This window comes from Podarcis cretensis, assembly GCF_951804945.1.
Source record: "Podarcis cretensis genome assembly, chromosome: 4".
Taxonomy (NCBI): domain Eukaryota; kingdom Metazoa; phylum Chordata; class Lepidosauria; order Squamata; family Lacertidae; genus Podarcis; species Podarcis cretensis.
The window spans coordinates 76,918,829-76,936,131 of NC_137173.1; the positions used below are offsets into that span (position 1 = coordinate 76,918,829).

General features: G+C 44.8%; 1 protein-coding gene across 4 annotated transcripts in view; it reads right to left on the reverse strand.

Moving 5' to 3' along the window:
- Window positions 1-17,303, reverse strand: part of RFX8 (regulatory factor X8) — a 47,666-nt gene that overhangs the window by 24,223 nt on the left and 6,140 nt on the right. The window contains exons 1-5 of one of the 4 annotated variants that reach the window (XM_079972767.1): window positions 13,255-13,385; window positions 10,828-10,951; window positions 10,038-10,099; window positions 7,294-7,380; window positions 1,442-1,505 (exon numbers count right to left, since the gene is read on the reverse strand). In XM_079972767.1, the coding sequence (XP_079828893.1) occupies window positions 1,442-1,505; window positions 7,294-7,380; window positions 10,038-10,099; window positions 10,828-10,951; window positions 13,255-13,310 (393 nt within the window). In that variant the 5' untranslated portion in view covers window positions 13,311-13,385. Of the gene's footprint in view, window positions 1-1,441; window positions 1,506-7,293; window positions 7,381-10,037; window positions 10,100-10,827; window positions 10,952-13,254; window positions 13,386-17,303 lie in introns of those variants that run through there. The other 3 variants (XM_079972769.1, XM_079972768.1, XM_079972770.1) reach the window with 3 other exon arrangements.

A 17,303-nucleotide genomic window follows, 5' to 3' on the forward strand; every position in this document is an offset into this window, starting at 1 on the left:
AGGTATACACATCCCTGACATATAATGCCACTCCTCCTCCTTTCTTGTCTGGTCTGTTTCTCTGAAATAGATTGTATCCCTCCATTATTACATTCCAATCGTGGGACTTATCCCACCAGGTTTCAGTGATGCCTATTATGTCATATTTAGTTTGCTGTACCAGGAGCTCAAGCTCATCTTGTTTATTTCCCATGCTTTGCGCATTAGTGTACAGACATTGAAGTCCATTAATCATTCCCCCGTGTCTCTTATTTAAGGATTTTTTCCTCCCACCACTAGGTCTGCGTGCTGTTTGCTCCATTTGGTCTATGACATTTGGATGATCATCTTCATCAATTGATAGACTCCTACCTTCAGGAGCACTGTTTCCCTCCCCCACATTAGTCAGTTTAAAGCCCTCCTGATGAGGTTTCTGAGATTTTTGGCAAAAACATTCCTCCCAACCGTTGTGAGGTGCAGCCCATCGCTTGCCAGAAGTCCATCTTCAAGAAATTGCAGTCCGTGATCTAAGAATCCAAACCGTTCCTGTTTACACCATTTGCGAAGCCAGCTGTTCACTTCCACTATTTTTCCCTCTCTCCCTGGGCCACGTCGTACAACTGGGAGGACAGATGAGATGACACTTTGTGCATTTAATTGCTTCAATTTCCTGCCCAGAGCCTCATAGTCTCTTTTGATCTTCTGGAGGCTATTGCTTGCAGTGTCATTGGTTCCCACATGAACCAAGAGGAAGGGGTATTTGTCAGTGGGTTTTATGATTCCTTGCAGTCGTTCAGTTACATCTTGGATCTTAGCCCCGGGGAGACAGCACACTTCTCGAGACATCTTGTCAGGCCCACAGATCACTGCTTCTGTTCCCCTCAGTAGGGAATCCCCTATCACCACTACACGCCTCCTCTTAGGTTTGGTTGGGGTTCTTCCGTGAGCTGTCCGTTCCAAGGTCGCCTGCACATTCCCTGAGGACTGACTTTGCTGCTTGTCTTCATATACCTGATCGACTGTAATTGTTACGCCTGACTTCACCTTTAAAAAGGTATGAGCAGCAAGTCACACTCTTGTATTTGGTTCTATGATTCTATGGGTCTATGTTTCACAAGTGATGCAGCTGTGTACTTAAAGGTAGCAGCAGAATCTCCCCTGAGATCGACTAACACAGCAGAGTACATGGACTGAGGTACAATAATGATCCTACCAGGAAGCAAGCAAAGAAATGGGTCACCACACTTAAAGTCTCTTGCATACAGGGTTTAATTATGCGCTTGCTGATTCAGTGCCATGGCTCCTGCCAACTTCCTACAGCAGAATCATAGCCAGGAAGAAAAATGCTTTTTAAAAAGCGTTCTCGGCAGGTTGCATTTCACTGATCCATCACAGACGGATGTTTTAACAGTCCTTGGCTCGTAGCCACCTCGTATTAAATCTGTGCTGAACAAATACTCACTGTCTCTTTTCTGCAGCCACTGCTCTGATAACTTGCCGCATTCTCAGAACTGCAAACCTCCCCGCTGTGGTAGGACAGACAACAACAAAACCTACTTTGAAATAGCTCTGTTTGGTTAACTATTTCTCTACAATGTCCGAATCAGGACAGGTTGCAAGTGTATGAACCAATGCCTGGGTGTTGTGATGGGCTAATAATCTCTCTGAATCCTTGGCAGCAAGTGGTTCCTGGGTTCAGGAATTAGTTTGTTTGCCTGTGTGGGGCAGGGCTGCACTCCTTATGAAGTAACAGGTACATAATTCGGAGGGCGCTCCTGGAATCATCTTTGCCACTAGAGGCCAAGGAGATCTCGGTGGCAAGGAGTGCCTATTACCATCTTCAGTTGGTACGACAGCTATGTTCTTTCCTTAACAAGGCTAGCTTGGCCATTGGCAACCTCACAATTAGATGGCTGGCATGTACTGTCTGTGGGGCTGCCTTTGCACCTGGCCCAGAAACTGCAACTAGGGCAGAATTCAGCAGCTAGGATGCTGAGAGGAGCACTTAGCTATTTCATCCATGCTGAAAGAATTGAACTGGCTGCCTCTTTGCTAGCTCACCAGATTCAAGAGCTTGCTGGTGACATATTATTTAATTTATTGTCTATTAAATTTATGCTTTGCTGTTCTTCCCCACATGGCAAACACATCCCTGGGGAAACCCAGCCAGATGGGCGGGGTATAAATAATAAATTATTATTATTATTATCCCTGATAAAACAAGGCAATTAAAAATGAAATAAAGACGTATTTTAAAATACTTTAAAACAATTTAAAGCATCTAAAAAGCACCACAGAAGTGGTGGCACCTACCCTCTGAGCTTCATGCATGGATTTTGCCAGGTCAACCTTGGCCCAGCGTGTCTACTGACCAGGGACAGCCTCTGTTTTCTAGTTCCTATCAAATGATAATTCCTCTTCCTATTTTTGCCTTTGGGGAAACGCCTTGTTAACATTTTGTTAGCGTGCTAGAGCTGTCATCCTTCAGGATTCAGCTATTTATAACTCAAAGCTCTGTGGGATGGTAGTTCATCTTGTCTGGAGCACATTCATATAAATGGCATAAGCACAGGGTGATAGCCAACCAAACAGTTCCAGTAACATCAAGACTTTGGAGTGAGCAACAGAACTTTACCTCCCTCTCTTCTCTTTGTGTGTCCCCTATGTCTGAGTTGAGGGAACGTCCAGAATTTACTTAGGGGGTACATGGGGGCACATAGAGAGAGGAGAGTGAGTGTCACTGTACAACCCAAAGTGTTTGTGCTAGCAGAACTGTTTAGTTGGATACCATGGCACTAAATGCAGCCTACCATTTCACACACCGCAGCTCCCGAAGCAAGTTAGCATTGTAGCACGAGGGTTATGGTTTCATTGTTCAACGTTAACAAAAAGAAAAGTCGCCCACTTGGCTTTTAAGCTAGCAGAGGACGGGACTGCTACAAATCAAATGAATGTTGCTGCAACATGTAGAAATGCACAGTGGAAGTGAGTGATCCATGTTATGAAAACAGACACAAACGTGTGTGTATGTATGTATGTATGTATGTATTTGGTGAAACGTTGGGAGTGCACGAGCTTTTTCGGCTTGCTGCTACAATTCCCAGCATCCCTGACCATTAAGAAGCCATCCTGTCTGGGGCTGGTGGGAGTTGGGACTCTAAGCACAGCTCAAGGGTCACAGGTTTCTGATCCCTGGCTAACTGTGAACTTCTAAGAACTTGAGGGCGCAGTTCTAAAGAGTGGCAAATGCCAGAGCTGTTAAGATTTATTATGCTTGGCCCACAAGTAGCATTCGATACAACAAGAATTATTTAAGCAAGAAACAAAAAAGAAAACAAATTTGGCCGCAATCAATCAGTCTTAAAGAAGGCCCACACAACTGGTGACAAAGGCACTCCAGTACTCCTCTATTACAGCCTGCCAAGTTTTTAACCACTATCCTGTTTTTGCAGTGCCAGCAAACAGCTTCTTCCATTGGGGTTCCGTACATAACCAGCAGGCTGTATTCAGCTTGGTGGATAATAGCACAGCTTTTTTTTGCAGCTGGAGCTCACCAGAATTCAGTTCTGGCACCTCTCAGGTAGGCGCCATTGCCATTATACGAGAACAAGGGAGTTGTTCATGGTCAGTTCTGGCACCTCTTGTTCTAGAAAAATAGGGCTGGATAATAGGTTGTACAAGCTGCATAGGAGTCAACACATAGGGGCTAAGGTTCCTTCGGACCCCCTCAATAAAATATTTGAGGGGCCACCGCTCCCCCATGTTGATGGGCATTGACATTCAAATGGTGTGCGTGTGCCGCCTCTTGTGATCCATTACGCAAGGTGGGGCTTACCTGCCCCCCCTCAATATTTTATTCAAGTTGGCACACCTGGCAAGCTGGGTATAAGTTGCTTTGCGGGCAACACTTCTTGAAAAACCAGGTTTTCAAGACTGAGACTTTGCTTTCTTTCTTTCTTTCTTTCTAATAAGGCCTTAGAGCAGTTCAACTCGAATTCTAGGATAAACTGCCGGGAGTGTAGTAATACATTTCCTGAGAATTCCCAGCCCCTGCTTCTCTGGGAAGAGCACTCCACCCAATCGACTGTTGCTACTATAGCAACACGCATGGATAGTGCTCTCTCTCAATAGGCTGGCTGGCATAGCTTGTCAGCACTCGGGCCGCCATCCTGCTCCTCCTCAAGAGCCAATTGAGCTGTACGCATGGTCTCGTGGCTGCAGCTGCTGCCTAGAAACAGGGAAGCAGTGTTCAGTGATGTCAGCACCCTAAACATGAGCACCTGCTTGAAGCTTGCCATATGTAGTCACAGAACACTAGCAAACATCCATCCCGACGGTGCTCAGAATATCCTAGAGAACTGAACAAAACAAACCATTTTTTTTTTTTTGCCTCAGAGTGCTTACAGTCTGAGTCGAATGGGAGAACTAAAGAGATGGAAAAAGGATCACGCTTTGACAAGCAGGGATGAGGGAGCAGGGCTCACAGAGAGCATGTCCTCTGAGCCCAGTGATCACCCTGCAATGGCCTCTCCCTGCTGCCTTGTGTGAGGAAATTTGTGTGACGTGTTTCGTTTGTTTCCTCCTGAGTCTTCAGGCTAGAAAGCTAGAGGAGCATGCTCACACCACGCTTCACCTCCGAAGTCACTGTGAGGGCATGTGCCAGTAGTGCCTTCCGTCACCCACATTCCCTCACATGCATCCCTAAGACCCATTGGCTGCTCCTTCCCTGTCAGCACACACACACACACAACCTTCCGCCATACCACACTGGGGGCTTTTGGAAACAGGCAAAGCCCACCCTATCACAGGCCAAGTGAAATATACTCAGTCGCAAAGTGATTTCATGCTCTTTATTCAGCTCATAGTGGTGAGGAGGAATGAATGAAAGTCCCCTCAAAGTATCTGCTTTATATACATTATTTACACAATGGGCTGCACATGATTGGCTAATTCCGGAATTCTACTGTAAGCCAATCAGGTTGTGGATTCACTTCAATCTGGAGCATGATTGGGTGGTTCCTGCCAACCAATCATACTGCTGCATTGTTCTTAGGACCAATCAGACTGCTGCATTCTGAATCCTATTGTTTTAGGACCAATCAGACTGCTGCCTTTTGGATCCTATTGTTCTAGGACCAATCAGACTGCTGCAGTTTGGATCCTATTCGACTCAGTACATAACACCAAGTAAGGCAACCGCCTCAGGTGGCAGATGCTGGCGGGTGGCAACTCTTGCTGTTCTTCTCTGTTGGACAGAGCTGTTTACATGGCATGCCTTGCTCCATTTATTATTTTGTCAAGAACAGCTTGCAGAATACAGCGACAATAAACCACCAGCCTGGAGGGACCCTTTGTTAGTTGCCCTGTGATGCTTCCCAATGCATATTTGTGTCTTCCCATTTAAATCCCTTCTGGATTTCTTTCTCCAAACCAGGGATGCGGCCTGTGGTGAGGCAGGAATGGCTTCGGCCTGTGACTGCGCTGTGATCACTGCCATACGGAAAGGGACTCTTGCACTGTAGCAAGTCAACTGAAGCCTGAGATGTTTGCAGGCACAAACACTTCTGAAAGTGGGCTCATTTATAACCACTCCGATAGCACCATGAGCATGCATAATCATGAATTCACAATAAAAACGACATATGGAGGGGCCCTAAATTGAGTGGATGTTATATAGCAATGCCTACCCCAACAAGGAAAATGGATGGAACCAGTAACTAGCTGTGAGTCATGTCAGGTTACACTGCACATCCCCATCATGGTTAAAGTTATTTTTCCACAGGCTACCCAAGACTATATGCTCATTTTTTCCAGCTCATTTTTTATTTTGCTACATTTTAATGGCATTATTTCATTGTGATGGCTGTTGTCTGTTTTTGCGGCTGTCCCGGGCTCCTTTAGGAGGAAGGCCGAGATAGAAATTTAATTAATGAATAAATGAAATGAAATTCTTAAGACTGGTATTTTAATACGTTTGCTGACTTTCGTAAAACACCTTGCAGGTGCCTGGCTACATACTTAAAGCTGCATAGGACCACAGGAACAAATCTGCCTATGCTAATTTATATGTAGAAACATCACAGTAGGCAAGACAACTAATTTCCCACCCTAATCAGCCCAGGTAAATTTTTCTAATGAATTTGCACTCCACTGCAGTTCACACCAAACTAATTTCTCTTCAATTCATGTATCCCCCATTAATTTCCCAGTACATTATCCTCCAAAGCAATTCAACTCCCCTTAAATTATCCCCCATTCATTACCTCCAAATCATCTGGACAAAGTCATCTTAAATTAGTTTATTTCCCCAATTTAAAACCATACCCAGTATGTCCCAGGTTCAATTTCCCTCAAATTCATTGCTCATCCTCCAGATTTGGGGTCACCTTTTTCATCTATCACTAATTCAAACACAATCATTCCAAGAGCAGAAATTGCTTTTTGCTAGTGGAAACACACATTTGGATTCAACCCCACGAATTTTCACAAGTAACTTGTTTCCTCCCCACCCCCCTTGTGTAATATGAATGTAGAATATATGATTTAGTCTCCAGACAGAATCTCCATGCTGCACAACTCAGTTAAGTGGATCATTTTGAAGCAATTTTTTAAACCCACACTTCATCCATATATACTATTGTAGGCATCTGCATCCTTCTACTGTGACGTGTAGCTCATTGCAGCAGGTGTGTGTGTGTGTGTGTGTGTGTGTGATCAATGTGCGACAAATCTGATTTTAAGTTAAATCAGAACTTGGCAGCAGTAGTTTTGACATTTAAGAGTAAAATCTGCCAAACCGAATCTTGCTCAAACAGGTTGTAACTGACAACTAGAGCTTGCAAATATATTCTGTTTGCTCAACAATGCACATCCAAAATTTGAGTTAATTAGCAAAGGGGGTCCCACTCTGATCCCTCAGCTGTTCAAATAGCTGAATCAGTAACTGGAAAGCTATCTGAAGTCCTCTTGCCTGGGACTTCATTAAACGGTCTCAGTTAAACCAGCTGACCTTTGCAAGCTTGGTTCTTCTTATTTGTTGACCGTAAAACTAAATGTCACCCATTAGACCTGGGATTGAACCAAGACATTTTGTGAATAACAAGATCACACTGGGATAGCTCAGTTGGTACAGCATGAGACTCTTAATCCCATACTGTTTTACAGCTTCTGTTGCAACTACACAGCAAACTGGGACCCCCCAATCCTCAAAGTGCCAGGGTTATCATTATCCACCAACTGGCGTAAATTCACTGGAAATACAATTTCAGCTATCCGTACCCACATTTTGTCATGAAACATATTTAAGAACCAAACCTGTTCTCCCTTTTCTCAGCCAAAAGATAGCAATAGTAGGCATAGAAGGGTGAGCTCTTCTTTATCTGTATTCCATCATAATGATACCTGAAGAATAACAGACAAATTTAAGAGATTAATGAAGAGGCCAGTTGCGTGGCAAACTCTCAGCCATAATCTGTAAATATCTGTCAAAGATTCAAAATACGTATATAAATAAATGGGATACTTCCTGCGACACCTTTAACCACCTAATATGCTATGTACAACCTTGTTGATAATCAACTAAGCCAGTGCAACCAAAACTGTGGGTCCTGATGTGGTCCTGTTGGGTTGCACCAGGCGTAGGCAAACTCTGGCCCTCCAGATGTTTGGGACTACAATTTCCATCATCCCTGATCACTGGTCCTGTTAGCTAGGGATTATGAGAATTTTAGCCCCAAACATCTGGAGGGCTGGAGTTTGCCTATGCCTGGGTTGCACAATGAATGACATGCTCCCTTGCCCCATTTCCGCAGGACTTAGGTTCTTCCTTCCTTCCTTCATCAGGCAGACAGCACACCCTTCCTACTGGGCAACCCCATTAATAAATAAGCTCCTTCCATTCATGACAAGAGTAGGGAACCTGCGGCATTTCAGATGTTATTGGACTACAACTGTGAACCTCCCTGACTGCTGGCCAATGCTGGTTGGGGTTGATGAGGGATGAATTCCAACAACATCTGGAGGGCACAGTTTCCCCATTGTTGCTCTATGTCACAGCTTAAATTCTATTCTATTCCTATACTGCCTAGAATATGGGTGGCCAATGTATGTACTCTGATGTTTTAGAATACAACTCCCATCAGTTGTAGAGCAGCCCATGATGTTGACCCAGAAGCTGCAGCTTTGAAATGCAGAGATGTGGCTGCTCACTGGGGCAAACGATCACCATTATATTACATTGCTGCTGAAAGAATTACATTGGGAGCTAATTGCCTACTGGGCTAAGTTCAAAGTGCTGGTAGTGGTGCACAATTCCCTATGCAGTTTGGGACCCGGAAACCTAAAAGACCCTATCACTCCTTATGTAACCCGACTGATCACTGTGCTCTGCAGGAGAATGTCAACTGCAGATAACATCTCATGAGGAGGGCTTGTTCTGCAGGACATAGGAACTGGGCTTCTAGAGTGGTGTAATCTATTATTCGGTTTTGTATCAGACAGCCACCCTCCCACCTACTGTATTGTCGTTTTGATGCCTTCCTCTTTCAGCAAGCCTTTTAAGGGAAACTTTTGTCCCCATCTGTCTCGGATTTGAAATTGTTTTTATATACAGAACTGTGTCAAGTGTTTTATATATGTTTTCACTGTTGAGGTTTCCAGTGTTAAATGATTTTGCGATGTCTCATAGGAAGCAATTAACAAGTGGAAATAAATAAACAAAACAGCCCCAGAAAGCATGTCCAATGGTCAGTGATAATGGGAGTTGTAACCAACAGCATCTGGAAGACACTACATTGGCTATATACCTATGTCGTCATTAAAAATGGATATAAAATATAAACTTGTGCAGTGTTGACTCCTGATGAGATATTCTTCAATGTGTTTTGAAGAGGGAGGAAAAATAAAATTAAAGGTGGGTCCCACTTCAAAATGCTTGAGAAGCACTAAGCTACAGGCCAGATTTTTATATGCTGCAATTTGACTTAAAACAAATAGTTTCTCTCCGATAATCATATGAAAACTGCTCTAAAGATCACCATGTTTTCCAATGTGAAGCTCTGCCAATTAGTGATAAATTTAATTCTGCCTATAGACTAATGTCACATGAGGGTGGGTGGTTTAAAAACCACAAGCATTGACTGATCCTTCTGTTCCATCTTAGAATATTTATGAACATTAGCACCATTCAGCAGTCAACTGCCACCGGCAGAATATTAACAAACTGCAGCTCCTATAAGGAAAGTAAAAATTGAATTTAGTGTGAATGCACACACACTGCCTGCAGGGGAAGAGAACAGGTGTGCTGTTTTCAGAAAGGAAAAGAAGCCAGGAGGTCAAGGACTGTGAAAACAGCTGGGGAAGTGAGGAACAGAGACAGGGATCTTAGATGCGAAGAAATTGGAGAAAAGAGTACAATAAACTAGGCAGAGAGAGACTCGGGGATTGACGGGGGAAATGATTTAACACCCACAGAACATTTAAAGGAAAGAGATACAGAAGAGCGAGGGAGTTGAAGATTTCTCTGTGAATAAAGGGACACAGGTGGCGCTGTGGGTTAAACCACAGAGCCTAGGACTTGCCGATCAGAAGGTCAGCGGTTCAAATCTCCGTGACGGGGTGAGCTCCCATTGCTCAGTCCCTGCTCCTGCCAACCTAGCAGTTTGAAAGCACGTCAAAGTGCAAGTAGATAAATAGGTACCGCTCTGGCAGGAAGGTAAACGGTATTTCCGTGCGCTGCTCTAGTTCGCCAGAAGCGGCTTAGTCATGCTGGCCACATGACCCGGAAGCTGTATGCCGGCTCCCTCGGCCAATAAAGCGAGATGAGCGCCGCAACCCCAGAGTCGGCCACGACTGGACCTAATGGTCAGGGGTCCCTTTACCTTTACCTTACTGTGAATATATTTCACTGTTTACAGATGCTGCTACCATGGTTCTGCATGAAAGTTCACCTTCCATATTACAGTACCCGTGAACTCTTAAATGCACAAATAAGCAGCTGACTATAGACTTTTCTGATAGCTTCTAAATCTCCAATTAATACAAATGAAATGATAATGTACCTTGCACTTCCCCTTGTGCCCAGTCTTCTGGTTCCTAAGTCTGGGAACACTAACCGAACAAGCTTAAAAGAAATGCACAGAAAAGTTAGTCACACTGGTAAAATATTTGTGTGCTTCCTGTATCATCTCAGAACATTTTCAACCCATTTTCTAGTCATCACCAGGTGATGTACTCACCTGGTATTTACTGAACTGAACAGCTAGTAATTTCCCACATTCTGTCAATCTATCTGGAATATTTTACATGTTTTATAGTGCATTCCTCAGTACACATCATCTACTCAGAAGGAAGCCACATTAAGACCTCCCAGGAATGTGTGTTTAGGACAGCAGCCTCATGCCATTTTTCACTTGACAGTTTATATCCAGAAATACGAATGTTTACTCAAGTATACATTGTGTACGTCTCACAGCAGTTGTGAGTGGAACACATATTAAAACCACCATATTGAATCGCCCACTGGGTCTAATTTGAATCTAAGGCAGCCATTGTATGCAGATTTAATAGGGAGTTAATTCCCATTGAAATGAGCTGTACTGAGCAATTATGAATAGGAGTGTCCTGCACATGTCTCAACACGATATACAATACCAAGTGATTACTGAACAGAAGGGAAGATTTGTTTGATAAGTATGTACAAATATAACACCACTGCATCTCTATAACAAATGAATAGCAGTTCTACTAAAATCAGCTCCCAGAGCCCAAAGCTTCTAATGGAGCAGAAACTGGTACAGTTCCATCCGAAACCGATAGCATTTTAAGGTAGCAGCAGCACACTGTGTATACCTTTCCAAATGTAGCTGGATTTACTTGAGTCTGGGCCTCCTGTCTGCAGTTCTCCACATACATTTCGTACAGCAGACAACGTGGCACACTGCATCCTTCGCATACAAAGAAATTGTCTGCTATCCTTGGAGGGGGGAAAAGAACCAAGAGGAAACAAATGTTATGCCTATTTATGTTCAGAAGATGCGGGTTGCTATGTTTACTTTGAAGGACAGAAGGTTTGCAGCAGGTAAAATAAAATTATAACTTGGAATTCCTGGGTTTACAAAGCGTTTTGTGAAACAAAATTGAATTCCATAAAATTGTTAATTGTTTGAATACAGTGTCTCCATATCTCAAGGTTGTGAGTTTCACTTTGGTTGCATTCTGCAGCTATTTTAACGCTTTTATATTTTATTATTTCATTTTATTTCAATCTGTTTTAATCATTTAACCTTCATTTTGCCTACAGAACTTCAGTTGTTACGTGGCATTAAAATGTAGTAAATACATACCGTATTTTTCGCCCTATAGGAAGCACTTTTTCCCTTCCAAAAATGAAGGGGAAATGTGTGTGTGTCCTATGGGGCGAATACAGGCTTTCGCTGAAGCCTGGAGAGTGAGAGGGGTCGGTGCGCACCGACCCCTCTCGCTCTCCAGGCTTCAGGAAGCTCTGCGCAACCCTTGGGAGCCCGGCGAGAAGCCGCGCCGGGCTCCCGAGGGTTGCGCGGAGCTGCCTGCACTCCGGGGCTCGGAGCAGCTCCGTGCAACCCTCTGGAGCCTGGCACGGCTTCGCGCCAGGCTCCCAAAGGTTGCGCGGAGCTGCCTGCATTCCGAAGCCTGGGGTGCGCTGAAGAGCGCACCTGGGCTTCGCACAGCTCTCCGCAAGCCTGGGGAGACCAGTGCGGCTCCCTAGGCTTGTGGATAGCAGGCTGTTCTGGGGGCTGGGGTCGGGGGAAGCTCACGCCAGCCCCGTACCTGGGGGGGGAAATTAATTTTTTTTCTTTATTTCCCCCCCCAAAAAAAAACTAGGTGCGTCCTATGGGGCGGTGCGTCCTATGGGGCGAAAAATACAGTATATTTATGCATGCTAGATCATCAGGCCAGCTATTGGGGGAGCAAAATGCTATATTCGGGGCTAATCCAGAATGGCTCTCTCTTCTTATGCTTCTTACCCAGTAATCTGCACACAATTCAGACTAACCATACCTGATACCAAAAACAGAAAAACCCTATTTAATAAATAAACGATTATATATATATATAGCCCACCTTTTCCCCATCATGGAACTTGTGGCATCTCCCATTCAGACACTGACCAGACCAAAACCTACTTTGGTTTAACAAGCTGGTTTCCTCAGACATCCGCTTATGCCCAATCAAAGGTATTACACAATAGCATGGGTGTCATTAAAAACAGGTTTGAAGGATGCCATTTGAGGGCTATCTATTCAACAACCAAAACAAACAGCACAATTATTTCCAACTTCCGGAGCTGGTGGAAACACTGAACCACATGGCAAATTGTGTTAGGTGTTTTTGTTTTTTGTTTTAAATGCAGCGAAATGCCCCTTCAGGAAACACTGTGACAAAATCCGTGTTTGCAAATGTATTGTGAGGGAAGGGCCACAAGCTCATTGGCAGAGCACAGCATCTCAAGGTTGGGCTGGGAGAGAGACTTTTGCCCAGGACTTTAGAGAGATGTTACCCCTCATCAAAGCATGCAGATTCTGAGCTGCACAATACCATGGTCTAGAGGCAGCTGTAATACTGCACTGCGCAGAGTCTCTTGAAACTTATTTTTTGGGTGGGGTGGGGCAGGGCCAGATTTAGGTTTGATGAGGCCCTAAGCTACTGAAGGTAATATGGCCCTTTACATGTCCAGCTGTCCTCTCTCAACATCGTTGTTTTTTGTGTTGAATATATGCTAAATGGTAATTTATGCATGCAACCAGTCCATGCAGAATGTAGGCCCCCTATATACAGAAATGCGCAAAGCAGAGATATTTTAGGCAAAGCAGGGGGGGGGGCATTACTTACATCATAGGAGCCTATACAACACAAAACACTGTTGCTGTATGTTGGTTTTATTTTATTTAACTTATATTTTGAAAATGTACATGAAGTTGTGTTTTTTTCCCCTTTAATTTTTTTTGGAGCCCCCAAGAAAGTGGGGCCCTAAGCTGTAGCTTGCTTAGCTTATACGTAAATCCGGCAATGGGTGAGGAACAAACTTATTCCCCAATTTCCTCCTCCTGACAGGTCGCTCGCTTTCTGTCCGCCCACCCCAGAGCCAAGCAGCTCGGCTTTCCCTTCAGCTGCTGCTGCTGCTGCAGTGAGAAGCAGGCAGCACTCGCAGCTCGCGGGGCTAAAAAGCAGCAGGACTGCTGATAAAGAGACGCCTCCACCTCCAGGAAATGAGGTCGTGGTGGTGCGGAGGCCACCTACCACTGAGTAATGGGCTGGTATATGTTACTACAGCCGCCGGGGAAATGTTCGGCCATCCCGCTGCGCACAGGCGTCCCGAGCCGCTCCGCGCGCGCCGCTGGTTCCTCCGCTGTTTATTTTAGAAGCCGGGCTCTAGACGTAGCGCCCGTTCGCGCCCGCCTTTGGAAAGCCGCGCCGCTCGCTGATTGGACGGCAGCCGCGCGTTGCAACCTTCCATCAATCGCTGCGCCGGCTGATTGGGCCGCTCGAGCAAACCGCGCTGGGGGGGGGGCGGGGCGGGGCGGCGCGGCCGCCGCTTCTCACGTTTGTTGCCACAGCATTCACCCGAAGCAGAAGCTGCGTTCGCTCCCACCCGCTGTGTGGCTCATAAATAAAGCAGCCGCCGTTTGGGGGGTAGTAAATTGCACAGAGCTCAATGGGACTGACTTCTGAGTGGGCTTGTATAAGGTTGGGTTGTGGGCCCTGTCCCTGGAGAAAATATTATTGTGAGTTGGACGGGGTTATTCTATAATGAGTATCTTCTTATCCCCGGAATTGTGGAGCCAACAAGAGTTAAAATCTAATAGAGGCAGAGGTGCCAACTTGAATAAACTTGTTGGTTGATCCGATGCATATGTAAAAGTAAAGGTAAAGGTACCCCTGACCATTAGGTCCAGTCGTGACTGACTCTGGGGTTGTGACGCTCATCTCGCTTCCGGATCATGTGGCCAGCATGACTAAGCTGCTTCTGGAGAACCAGAGCAGTGCATGGAAACACCATTTACCTTCGCGCCATAGCGGTACCTATTTATCTACTTGCACTTTGATGTGCTTTCGAACTGCTAGGTTGGCAGGAGCAGGGACTGACCAACGGGAGCTCACCCCGTCGCGGAGATTTGAACCGCCGACCTTCTGATCGGCAAGTCCTAGGCTCTGTGGTTTAACCCACAGCGTTTCTCAGAACTAAATCCCACTGGGTATAAGTAACAGCCTGATCCCATGGTATACTGCTTTTTTTCTAAAAGAAATGTTTATGGGTACTCTCATTTTGACTCAAGAAAACCACCATTTTATAGTTCAAATCGGGAAAAATAAATACAGTAAATGGACAGAAGTACAAAGATTCACAAAATGTTTAGGGGTATGTGTACCCCCAGAAAAAAGCACTGGGTATGCTAATGCATCTAGCCTGCAATCCAGTATTAGCACTTACCTGGGAGTGAGCTGGGTTGAATTCCTTGGGGCTTACTTCTAAACGTATATGTATAGGATTGGGTGGTTATGTGCATAGGGCCAGGTTACATGCCCCTCAGCACACTTAACTTGAGAAGAAGGTGCATTTTGTTACTTCAGTTATGGAAATACACTATGGGAATTAAGGAATCATACTAGGGACGCGGGTGGCGTTGTGGGTTAAACCACAGAGCCCAGGGCTTGCTAATCAGAAGGTCAGCAGTTCGAATCCCCGTGATGGGGTGAGCTCCCGTTGCTCGGTCCCAGCTCCTGCCAACCTAGCCATTCGAAAGCTTGTCAAAGTGCAAGTAGATAAATAGGTACCGCTCCGGCGGGAAGGTAAACTGTGTTTCTGTGTGCTGCTCTGGTTCGCCAGAAGTGGCTTAGTCATGCTGGCCACATGACCCGGAAGCTGTCTGTAGACAAACGCCAGCTCCCTCAGCCTATAGAGCGAGATGAGCGCCGCAACCCAAGAGTCGTCCGCGACTGGACCTAACGGTCAGGGCTACCTTTAGCTTTACTAGGCTCTGCAGGGGGCTGGGTTACTGCTTTCAGGCAGGATCACCAATTGCCATTGTAATTTGCTTTCCACCTTGGGAGGCATACAGTTCAATTGCGTTCCGAGTATATATGTTGGCGTTCTGGAGAAGAATTTTCTGAACAGGGATTGAAGAATACAACATATGGCTATGTGCTGATTGCTGAAGTGCCATGGCAACCCACTACTGTGCCATACATACATACCTAATAAAAGATAAAATAAAAGTTCTGGATTTTCTCTTACTTTTGCATAAATGCGATCTATAATTACAGTGTCTACATGGGCGTAGCCAAGGGGCGGGCAGCTCCCCCCCCCAGTCAAGTAAAACAATAGAAATACTTAACTAACTGACTACTCACTTTGGTTCTGCCCTGCCCCCCAACAAAAGTCCTGCCCCACCAACAAAAATCCTGGCTATGCCCATGAATGTCTAGGTAACAGGACAGGCTTCATTCCTCTTCCAACTGTATCACTAATGGCAATCCACTTTCCATATTAAGCCTAGCTCACATAGGATTTTTTCACCAGGGGGTGTTTCTGAAGTCTCCATGGCAAGGATAATGTGCAGGACCAGACAAGACATTTCAATGCCTGAAGCAGCAAATGGTGTGTCTCCTTTCACCCCGGTTAAGGTGCATGCTACCCAAATTATTTTGTCATCAGAAGCCGAAGACTCCCTCTCCTTAGCAGTTAAAACCACTGTGAATAATAATTAAATTTGCTAACTGCTTCTCCTTTCAATGTTGTCAAAATGGGCTTGCAAATGGTAGGGCCAGCTCCCACAATGGAGTACTGTACACACAGAGAGAGCCATCATAATGAGAGGGTCTTTTGCTTATTGCAAAACAATGGATTGTTTGGGGGTGGAGGGGGTTTAAGAGCAAGCAATAAATCAGCTTGCAAAAAGGATTTAAAACAAAGGAAAATCCCTTGCTGTCAAATTATCAAAAGGAAAGCAGAAAGGAAGGCCACTTTGTCTCACGTGAAGATGAAGAGTTTAGATATTTAGTTGAACTTTGCTCTGTGTAGAGGCTATAAGCCTTGCTCTCCGTGATGTATGTAGGCTTTGCCACTTCTTCCTTGGAGCCCCACCACAGGTAAAATGGTTCCAGTTTCAGATAGGTAGCCGTGTTGGTCTGCCATAGTCAAAACAAAAAAAATTCCTTCCAGTAGCACCTTAAAGACCAACTAAGTTAGTTCTTGGTATGAGCTTTCGTGTGCATGCACACTTCTTCAGATACACACTTCTTCAGATACTGTGTATCTGAAGAAGTGTGCATGCACACGAAAGCTCATACCAAGAACTAACTTAGTTGGTCTTTAAGGTGCTACTGGAAGGAATTTTTTTTGTTTTGACAGGTAAAATGGGATAGTGATAGCAAAGCAGCAAAGTGGTAGTAGGAAAAGTGCAGTGGGAAGAAATTAAAGGGCACAGGAAAAGTAGTCCCTTGCTAGCATATTGCATGCAATTGACAGGAAGCCTTTGCTAACTTGGTGCACTCCGGGTATTTTGGACTCTAGCTCCCATCAGCCCCATAATAATAATAATAATAATTTATTATTTGTACCCCGCCCATCTGGCTGGGTTTCCCAAGCCACTCTGGGCGGCTTCCAAAAAAGATGAAAAATACACTAAAATGCAGCAATGGTGACTGGAGCTAATGGGAGTTGCAGTCTCTAAGTAGGTGAAGGCTGACTTACCTGTTGTAGACCAAAGTTTATGGGAGGTTATTAGTTGAGCTGTTTCATTTAGCTTGCATATGTTACAATATGGATGCACCAAAATATACAGTGGTACCTCGGGTTAAGTACTTAATTTGTTCCAGAGGTCTGTTCTTAACCTGAAACTGTTCTTAACCTGAAGCACCACTTTAGCTAAGGGGGCCTCCTGCTGCCGTTGCGCCGCCACCACACAATTTCTGTTCTCATCCTGAAGCAAAGTTCTTAACCTGAGGTAATATTTCTGGGTTAGCGGAGTCTGTAACATGAAGCGTATGTAACCTGAAGCGTATGTAACCCGAGGTACCACTGTACTACTTTTTAAATATATTAGTTTTGATACTGTTAAGAGTGGTGATTTTTATTGTGTTCCCCCTTCTCCCTGCCCCTGGAAAACATCCATGTACTTATAAATGTTTGCTGCTCTGTGGAAGTGTTATGTATCTAATAACAACAACAGGATTTTTTTTTTATCATGCCAATATCTTAAGCTTCACAGAGGCATCGCTCTGTGGAAAGCATAATGTTTTTATACTACCTGGAGGCTGGTGCAAGCATATATTTCAGCAAGGGCATA